Below are 10,283 nucleotides of genomic sequence, written 5' to 3'. Positions count from 1 at the left end.
TTTTTGAGATGGAGTTTTGCTCTTATCGGTGAGGCTGGAGTGCAATGGAAGTGATCTTGGCTCACTGCAACCTCTGCCGCCCAGGTTCAAGTAATTCTCCTGCTTCAGCCTCCCAAATGGCTGGGATTACAGGCGCCCGCCACCATGCCCAGCTAATTGTTATATTTTTAGTAGAGACGGGGTTTCACGATGTTAGCCAGGCTGGTCTCGAACTCCTGATGTCAGGTGACTCACCTGCCTTGGCCTCCCAGGGATTCTGGGCGTGAGCCACCGTGCCTGGCCCTAGTTGACTTTTATGTCAGTGGAAACTTGGGCTTCTTGGTTCCTGCTGTTGTCCCAGTGCTGACACAGTGCCCAGGACTGTTGAATGAATGAATGGATGGGCTTGCTTGTGGATGGTGACCATGTGGCCAGTGTGGGTGGGTGCTGAGAGTCTTATAACTCCACAGGGGGCTCTGGATGACTGACTGAGAATCCTTAAGACCAAAGCAATGATGCTAATGGTGGGGCTCCAGGTGTCTAGTCAGAATGGGGATGACAGCCACGCTCTGTATGGGGAGACTGCTTTAAGAAGGGCCTTGTCTCAGTCATCAAGTTGACAAGTATCTGTTGAGTACCTACCATGTGCCAGCACTGCGCCAGACACTGGGGTTCCATCACTGCCCTATCCTGATGGCACTTACAGTCCAGGCTGGCGCCTCGAAGGTCATCTCAGACACTGTGACCCTGGTCCCCAGCGCCCTGCCCCTTTCCCACTCCCAATCTCCCACTGTTGCTAGAGTTGAGAGAATTTCAGGGACCAGTGATTCGGGACAAAAGTGTCCAGAGAGGGAAAGAGACTCACCCAAGGTCACAGCTGTGGAGCTATCTCAGCCGGATGCACCCATCCCCACACCAGGCAGCGGCTCTTGAAAGCCTTAAGTGGGTGCAGAGTGGGTGTGGCCACACAGCCACCTCCCCTCAGGGTCACCCAAGCTCTTGGCGCTTTATGGGATGTCTGGCTCCCACAACTGGCTGGAACCCCAGAGGGTGGAGCAAGAGCAGCGGCCAGGCCATGGATTTCCAGGAGAAGCCAAGGACAGCATTTAATGGGATCCAGGCTTCCCTCCTCAGTCCTTTGGGTTGGATGCCTTGTTAATCCCTCTTCCCACCCACACTCGGTCTGTTCTTCTAGCCAGGGACACAATTTCAAAGGCCCCAAACCTAAAATGCCCCCTCCCACCATCTCACTTGAGGTCCCCACTGGAGAACACTGCCACTGGGATCTGAGAGTGGGTTACCAAGGCTCTGAAAATAGGCCCCTTGGTGACAGGCTTGTGACATTCAGTGTCACATAGAGACACTTATTTTCTTGGAGAAAGGGGGTTGCTGTTGACGAGGGTTGGGAGCAATTAGGAATAGCACTGGGGAGGGAGCCTGCAGAGGAAAAGACATGGGGGCTGGGCTGTCCCAAGGGCAGAGTGGGGGCTTAGAGGGAGAGGAGGGTGCCAGCCCTCAAGTCAGATTCATGGTTGAGGGGGAGGGAAATGGGCTGAATTAACAACCCAGCCCCTCAACACCAATCTCACCTGTGCTCTTCAGAGAAGTTCAAGGAGGCCTGGGACGTAGGCAGGGGCAGGGATGGCCACCTTTTTCACATGGGGCTTTTAATAATAACACTGTCACCAACGCCACCTCATCCACTCTTCTCAGCCTCTGAGGGTGCAGAAAGGTTAGGCCGTCCCTGTAGTCACACAGCTGGTGAATGGTCCAGCTCTGCACCCTGGGGTGGCATCCTCCACCTCCCCACAGAAGCCCACTCCGAGCAGAGACCTGTTCCAGGCCATGCCCAAGAGTCGCCCCGCTAAGGATGGGCCAGAAGGATTTCCCCACGACTCCCTCGACCTTTTGTTTGGTCCCCACAGCATCTGTGGGCATCCTCACCTCCCTTCTCCCGCCTGCCCTGCAGAGATGGGACGAGGAGCTGGCCACCTTCGCCAAGGCCTACGCACGGCAGTGCGTATGGGGACACAACAAGGAGCGCGGGCGGCGCGGCGAGAACCTGTTCGCCATCACCGACGAGGGCATGGACGTGCCGCTGGCCATGGAGGAGTGGTACCACGAGCGCGAGCACTACAACCTCAGCGCCGCCACCTGCAGCCCAGGCCAGATGTGCGGCCACTACACGCAGGTGCGGGCCCAGCGGGCGGGGCGGGGCATCGCGGCGTGGGGTGGGGCCATGTGCTCCCTGGGCGGGGCCACCTCTGCCTTCCCTGCTCCTGAGCGTACTCGCTGCAGGAGGCGGGCCTCACTCCAACCTCCTTAGACACTGCAAATCTTGTCTTTTCACTGCAACTAATACGCTGTCTAGGCCTCTGAGGGAGTCGGCTTCTCCACAATCTTTTGAAAACCTCGGCCCCCAGGCCAGGCGCAGTAGCTCATGCTTGTAATCCCAGCAATTTTGGAGGCTGAGCTGGGAGGATCGCTTGAGGTCGGGAGTTGGAGACCAACCTGCGCAACACGGCGAGATCCCCGTCCCTACAAAAAATACAAAAAACCTAGCCGGGTGCAATGGCTCGCGCCAGCTACTCTGGAGGCTGAGGTGGGAGGATCACTTCAGCTCTGGAGGTTGAGGCATGATCGTGCCACTGCACTCCAGCCTGGGCGACAGAGGGAGACCCTGTCTCAAAAAAAAAAGGGGGGGGAGGTGGGGGCAGTGGGGCATGTTAGGCGTCACAGAGCTAGTTTCATGGATCGTGCTTATTGTCCTAGGCGATATTGTACCGGGCTCCAAGCAGTCCTACTCCCCTTTCCCCAGACTGTGCAGGGCTATTTACCCCAGCAGTAGATGGTCCCTAAATTTCACTCTATGGCTCTTTTGTCATTTATCATGGTGTCTAATTTGCTGCTTCTCATTTGCCAGGGACTAATCAAGCAAAAATAGACAATTTTGTTTAGTTTTTCTTTTGCATTTAACCATTAAGCATAACAATGAAGAGCAAATTGTGGCGGAATGAAGGCTTCTGGAGATTTCTGATAGAATTTCCTGCTTCCCGGTCACACTTTCACACTTTGCTTCCTGTCTGGGTTCTCCCTGCATTTTGATAGTTTGGGCTTGCAGATAAGATGTGTGTGTGTGTGTGTGTGTGTGTGTGTGTGTGTGTCTGTGTGTGTGTGTCTGTGTGTGTATGTGTATTAACATTAGTGTTACTGAATTCTTTTTTCTCCTCCCAGTGATTATGTGTCATACAAACAATAACATGACAATTAAAAGAAACCAACCGTCTTCCCACCCACATCCACCAATTCCATTTCTCAGTGCCTCTTTTTCATGGTATTTTTAGTCTTCATCTTTAGGAAGGAGATCCCAGCATCACCCACCCAGGTCAGGAAGTTGTGAGGGCCCAGCACTCTCCCTGCTCCTTTCCCTCTGGATTCTGCCACTCCTCCCTCTTCCTCCACCCCCACACACTTGCTCCTGCAGGGATTGTTGTCAGGGCCCAGCAGGGAGTGAGTCAGGCCAGCTCCACCCTAGCTTTCTCTGGAGCTGAGGGTGCATGCACTCTGGGGTCGTTTCTGCCCAGAAGGTGTTCAGCACCGGGAGACTTTCCCCTGATTTCAGCAGAGATTCCTGGGCAGATTGGGCCTAGAACCAGCAAGGGAAGGCTGCTGGTCTTACCCTATGGCAGCACACAAAAGTTGTTGGACTTTTTGTTTGATAAAGACAGAAGTCCTTCTAGCAGCCAAGACACCCACGCTGAGAAACAGCCAGAACAGGTCCTGCTCAACTGTGATTTGGGGGAAGTTCCACTTACAAAATGGCTCCCCCTCCTCCCCACCTTGGACTTTTCTTGTTGCTGAGATCTAAAATTCTACCATTTGAGATTCTTTCCTTTGGATATAACCTTCATTTAAAATGCAAGGGCTTCTAGGAAGAGCCCACAGGAAAAATTCACTAGAGTATATCACAGCCCCGGAGCTGAGGGAAGGATTTGAGTGGAAAAGAGGCCTGGTGGTGTGTGGGGTTGGCAGAGGAGAGTAGACTGTTAGGGACAAAGTCCCCCATCCCTCCCCTTGGTCAGAGTTTTGTCCTGAACCTGCATGGCCTTGGGGACATGGATGTCACAGGCTATAGGGTGGCTCTTCTCCCCATCCCTATAAGGCAGGTGTAGTGGGATGCCAGGAAGGCACCATGCCACCTCGCATGGGGCTGAACTGCTAGGTTTGCCCTCCTTCAGGTGGTTTGGGCCAAGACAGAGAGGATCGGCTGCGGTTCCCACTTCTGTGAGAAGCTCCAGGGTGTCGAGGAGACTAACATCCAATTACTGGTGTGCAACTATGAGCCCCCGTGAGTGCTGCGGGAGCCCTGGAGATGGAGAGCGGGAAGGAAGGGGCAGAGCCAAGGGGAGGGCAGAGTTGGCCACAGCCTGAAGGAGCGGGAGGAGAGGGTTCAGTCTGGAGCTATACGACCAAGGAGCTGTGAAGGCTCCGATGGGCGTCTGCTCTCATTGGCCAAGGGCCACGAGGAGCCCAAGGTCGCCCAGCAAGTCAGTGGCTGGCAGTCAGGAGACCCAAGGGCACTTCCAGACTAGGTGTGTGCATAGGAGCTGGGGAGAGGGTTGGGAGGGGATCGACCCATCCCCGCAGCATCCTCCTGACCTGTAGGGGGAACGTGAAGGGGAAACGGCCCTACCAGGAAGGAACTCCGTGCTCCCAGTGTCCCTCTGGCTACCGCTGCAAGAACTCCCTCTGTGGTGAGTCCACGGGTGGATATAGACAGGGGCAGGGGGTGTGGAAGGGATGCGATGCAGACTGGATGGTCTAAGAGCCTCTCTGGACTGAGCGGTGCGTGCGCAGGGGAGGGGCCGGGCGGGATGCAAACACCAGGGGCCTCTGGCGGCTCCCTTAGCCCTCCCGGAGCAGCCACTTCGGCGCCCTGTCGTTCCAAGTGACCGGATTCCAACGCTTCAAACGGAAGATGTTAGAAAGTCTGGAGGCTTCCGGGGGCCCGGGCGAGGTGGGAGTGGCCACAAGTTAGGGTCTCGAGGCGTGGGCGGGGCCAGGACGGTGGGCGTGGCCAGAGAGCTTCAAACGGGCGGGGCCAGCCTTGCAGGGGAAGGGGCGGGGAGGGGTCTGTGAGGCGCCAGGATCCTGCTGGAGAAGTCCCCTGAAAAAGGGCACGTGCGGGTGCAGGGAGACTTGGACCAGGAGGTGGATGGAGGAGCAACTGTGTCAATCACCAGAAGTAACGTTTATTTTCAGTAAGGGACATATCTGCCGGAGAGGTGTGTGTGTGTTGTGTCCTGGTAGGACATTTGGTCTTCTCACTTGGGTTGCGGTGGGGTGAGAGATGTGGGGTCCCGCATGCAGCACTCATGCCAATTCTCGTCTGTCTTATCAGAACCCATCGGAAGCCCGGAAGATGATCAGGATTTGCCTTCCCTGGTAACTGAGGCCCCATCCTCCCTGGCAACTGAAGCCTCAGACTCTAGGAAAATGGGTACTTCTTCTTCCCTAGCAACGGGGATTCCGGCTTTCTTGGTAACAGAGGTCTCGGGCTCCCTGGCAACCAAGGCTCTGCCTGCTGTGGAAACCCAGGCCCCAACTTCCTTAGCAACGAAAGACCCTCCCTCCATGGCAACAGAGGCTCCACCTTCTGTAACAACTGAGGTCCCTTCCATTTTGGCAGCTCACACCCTGCCCTCTTTGGATGAGGTGCCAGTTACCTTCCCCACATCAACCCATGTTCCTATCCCAAAATCAGCAGACAAAGTGACAGACAAAACAAAAGTGCCCTCCAAGAGCCCAGAGAACTCTCTGGACCCCAAGATGTTCCTGACAGGGACAAGGGAGCTCGTGCCCCATGCCCAGGAGGAGGCTGAGGCTGAGGCTGAGGCTGAAGGTGAGGCTGAGGCTGAGTTGCCTCCTTCCAGTGAGGTCTTGGCCTCAGTTTTTCCAGCCCAGGACAAGCCAGGTGAGCTGCAGGCCACACTGGACCACATGGGGCACACCTCCTCCAAGTCCCTGCCCAATTTCCCCAATACCTCTGCCACCACTAATGCCACGGGTGGGCGTACCCTGGCCCTGCAGTCATTCTTGCCAGGTAAGGCCCGTAGCATGTCCTACTTCCTCCCTGGCTCTGGAATGTCAGCATCCTGCCCCAGCTTAGGTGGTTTGAGCATGGTGGGGCATGCGCCCTCTAAGTAGGAGCTTCCTCCCTGGCTGCTGCCCGCCCCCAACTTGCATGGTGGGGTGGGCGGAACGTCAGGCACAGCCATCTCTAGGCTGAGGCAAAGCCTCTCTCTTCCCTCAGGTGCAGAGGTCCCTGACAAACCTGGCATCGTGTCAGGGCTGAACTCGCGCCCTGGTCATGTGTGGGGCCCTCTCCTGGGACTACTGCTTCTCCCTCCCCTGGTGTTGGCTGGAATCTTCTGAAGGGGATACCACTGAAAGGCAAGGCCTGGTGCAGGGGGCCCTAGCCTCATGCCCACCTGGATTATCTTTCTCCAAGTGAGAGGTCACAGCTTCCTGGGCAGGTCATGCTCTGTGGCCCAGCAGTCCCCCTTGACCCCAACTTCTGGCCAGATTCCAGGCCAGCACCCTTGTCCTCCTGGGAGGTGTCTACAGGGCCAGCCTCTGGCACTGCTCCAGGAGTGCCTCGGCTCTGGGTAGGCCCATCCCTCAGCCAGCTGCAGACTGTTCTGGGCAGTATTAACATGTGCCCACTCTCAGGTTGTCCTGTGGCCATCAGCTTTCTCTCCCAGACAGAGGATCTCGGGCTTCCCAGGAACTCCTGGGACCCTCCCAGTCCCCTGGCCTCTTCCTTGAACCATCTGAGTCCAGGACTGTTCCCCAGAAGTGCCTCTTGCCTTCCTAGGGTGAAGAGGTCAGCTGTCCTCCTGTCATCTTCCCCACCCTGTCCTCAGCCCCTAAACAAGATGCGTCTTTGTTAAGGTCCTCTGGAAGGGAAAGGCTACAGGGCACATGCCTCATCACACCATCCTGGAGGCCCAAGGCCTGGCTGGCTGCAAGCTCCGGGTCGCCTGATGACTGCACACCAGGCCCAGACCTCTCCTGCCCCTCCCACCTGAGTTCTGGGGGTGGGAGTATTTGGGGGAGCTCACTGCCTGCCTGGCCTGGGGCTGTCTGCCCACACAGTATGCTTTCCCTGAGTGCCTGCACAGCTGGGGATGGGGATTGCAAGTGGCAGATGAAGGACAAGCCCCACTGGAGTGGGGTTCTGCGGGGGAGGGAAGCAGGGACAAGGGAAGGAAAGCAACCCCTGACTCCCCAATAAAAGCCTGTCCAACCTGTGACAGCTGTTCCTTCTCTTTCACAGCCCCCTCCTCTAAAACACTCCATTTAGTGTCTCCTCTTTGGGATGCACCCTTCCTTCCTTCCCATAACTCTCCATTCCCCCTAATCACAGGTGGCCGGCAGGAAGGGGAAGAGACAAAGGAAGGCCAAGGGCACTGGGCTGCCTCTCCCAGCTTCAGGAGTCACCAGCCGGGCCTAGGCAGATTTGGAGCCCAGGATCAAAGCATGGCACGCGGCCTCTTCATGGGAGCGCTGCTGCCCAGGCCTGTCTGGGGCCAAGGTCAGACATGCATGTCAGGCAAGGCTCTGCCAGCTCCAGGTGCTTGGAAGAGTCCTAAGAAAGGGACCTGGAGTCCCAAACCCTCCCCAGGGGAGCACAGCAGGACTGTCCAGAGGTGCTGGGGACCAGAAAAGCACATGTATGGTGGGGTAGCAGTGGTGGGTGACTGAGGGTGGCTTGGGTGGTCGGAAGGGGCAGAGCAACAGTCTCCAGGCCAATGTTGGAGGGTGCCCAGTTAAACAGGACACCACCCAAGTCAGGCCAGGGCTGGGAGCCGACCTGTAACCAAGGAGGGCACGCCCCTCTTTTACTTTCTTTTTTTTTTTTTGAGATGAAGTTTCATTCTTTTGCCCAGGCTGGAGTGAACTGGTGTGATCACCGCAACCTCCGCCCCTGGGGTTCAAGCGATTGTCCTGCCTCAGCCTCCCGAGAAGCTGGGATTGTAGGTCACCGTCACCACGCCCGAGTACTTTTTGTATTTTTAGTAGAGACGGGGTTTGGCCAATAGCTGAACTCCTGACCTCAGGTGATCCACCTGCCTCAGCCTCCCAAAGTGCTAGGATCACAGGCATGTGCCACTGTGCCCGGCCTACTTTCTTTATATGTGTTTTTTCTAGCTCTCTTCAGATATAACATAAAACTCACCCATTTAAAGTATGCAACTCAATGATTTTTACTATATTCACAAGGTTGTGTAACCATCACAATTTTAGAACATTTTCATCACCCCAACAAGAAACCCCATACTCATTACCGGTCACTCCCTATTTCCCTCCAACCTCTCCAGCCTCAGTCAACCACTAATCTATCTACATGGATTTGTCTCTTCTAACATCCCCCATAAATTTTTGACATGTATGTTGTGGTCTTTTGTGACTGCTTCTTCCACTTAGCATATAAACATATATAATTTTAGACAGGGTCTTGCTCTGACACCCAGGGTTACAGCTCATTGCAGTCTCCAACTCCTGGGCTCAAGCGATTCTCCCACCTCAGCCTCCTGAGCAGCTGGGACTACAGGTACATGCCACCATGTCCAGCCAATTTTTTACATTTTTTGTAGAGACAGGATCTCACTATGTTGCCCAGACTGGTCTTGAACTCCTGGCTTCAAGCAATCCTCCCAAAGGACTGAGATTATGGGTGTGAGTCACTGCCCTCGGCCAACATATTTTCAAGGTTCATCTGTGTCATAGCATGAATCAGAACTTCATTCATTTTTATTGCCAATATTCCATTCTATGGAATATTTGTTACATTCTGAAGAACATTTCCATTTTATTTGTCATTGGACATTCAGGCTGTTTCCACTCCTGAGCTACTATGAATAATGCTACCGTAAGCATTCATGTACCAGTTTTTGTGTGAACCTAAGTTTCCAATTATCCTGGGTAAATACCCAATATATATATACCCAAAACATATAAGGAGGTCCCCAAAAGCCTGTCAGAGGCCCCTTCAGCTTTGCCCATCAGATGGTTTCCCAGGAGGGGAGGTGATCGGCTCTCTACAGGACACTCCTCCTGTCACCCCTCCTTTGCCGACAGCTCAGCTCTCCTGCCCAATCCCACCCAATCTCCTTTCTGAGATGAGGACCCAGCATCCTAGTTTCCAAGACTAGTCAGCAGGAAACATGTCAAGTGCTAGGAGGGCAGATGGACAGGGTCTCAGCTCCCAGAGATCAAAGGGTCCAGGAAACAGAGCATTTCACACACACACCAATACAAGAATTTGAATGAACAACTGAAAACTTCCTGTTTTATTAGATTAAAACCCTGTGCTTTACTCAACCAATAACTGGGATGCAGTACCAAAGGAGATTTTCATGCCATTTCTGGATGTGGAAGATGGCTTGGGAAATGAAGTTGAAACCCCCCAATTCTTGGGGGACAGCAGCAGCCCTCCCTGAGGTGACTGGGCAAAGGCAAGGCCACCGAAGCCTTGCTCTGTTCTCCAGGCAGCCTCTGAACTGCGAGGAGCTCTTCAGGTCCAGCTTAGCTCAGCCTCCAGAGATACACGTGCCCCTGTCTCGGCGGGGTGGGGGAGACTTAGGAACTAATCTATGCAAAAACAGGATCTGAGCGTGGAGCAACAGGAAGAAAAGATACCCCAGAACAATGGTCAGTGCTGTGGGAAAACACACCGGGCTGGAGAGAGGCCACAGGGCAGACTCCCCTCTGAAGGGCCTGGGAACCCGAGGTCCCCTTCTCTACAGGCCTGCCCTGCCCACCCCAGCATGTGTTCTTCCCACTACCCTAGCCCTCTGGGGTGTTTCTCTAGGAAAGTTAATATGGGTGACAAAGTTAGGAGACCTTAGTGGCCTCAACCAGTGTACATTTACATAACACCCACACACACACTTCTGCGTTCCTGGGAAACCTGTGACATGAAACTGCCCGAGTCCATTGTTACTAGGCCACTGGAAACACCCAGTTGTGCATGAGCAGCCTAGGGGCCTTCCCTTTGGCGGCAGGGACTCGGCCCCTGAGGGAAATATGACCAAAGACACCAGACCTCAACTCTCATAAGCCAGGTCACCTCAAGCAAGGGCAAACACTTGGGGGAACCCAGCTGGGCCTCAAAACATTTGTAAGCTTTGTCTGCTTATAGACCCCAGTGCTGGGCAAAAACCATTTATTGGAAGGGAGGTCTGCCCATTCTGACATTAACTATGGCCACCGCACCAAGCGACTCTCTGTAAAACTTG

General features: G+C 54.7%; 1 protein-coding gene across 3 annotated transcripts in view; it reads left to right on the top strand.

Moving 5' to 3' along the window:
• The window catches only part of PI16 (peptidase inhibitor 16), a 10,279-nt gene extending 2,984 nt beyond the window's left edge, over window positions 1-7,295 (top strand). The window contains exons 2-8 of one of the 3 annotated variants that reach the window (XM_037736243.1): window positions 1,949-2,170; window positions 4,218-4,327; window positions 4,645-4,733; window positions 5,381-5,479; window positions 5,744-6,082; window positions 6,293-6,432; window positions 6,857-7,295. In XM_037736243.1, the coding sequence (XP_037592171.1) occupies window positions 1,949-2,170; window positions 4,218-4,327; window positions 4,645-4,733; window positions 5,381-5,479; window positions 5,744-6,082; window positions 6,293-6,414 (981 nt within the window). In that variant the 3' untranslated portion in view covers window positions 6,415-6,432; window positions 6,857-7,295. Of the gene's footprint in view, window positions 1-1,948; window positions 2,171-4,217; window positions 4,328-4,644; window positions 4,734-5,380; window positions 6,083-6,292; window positions 6,433-6,856 lie in introns of all 3 variants that reach the window. The other 2 variants (XM_017522574.1, XM_017522575.2) reach the window with 2 other exon arrangements.
• Window positions 7,296-10,283: the final 2,988 nt, after the last annotated feature.

The sequence above is a fragment of the Cebus imitator genome, unplaced genomic scaffold, assembly GCF_001604975.1.
Source record: "Cebus imitator isolate Cc_AM_T3 unplaced genomic scaffold, Cebus_imitator-1.0 Scaffold24, whole genome shotgun sequence".
Classification (NCBI taxonomy): Eukaryota; Metazoa; Chordata; class Mammalia; order Primates; family Cebidae; genus Cebus; species Cebus imitator.
This window is presented reverse-complemented; position numbering and strand designations above follow the sequence as displayed.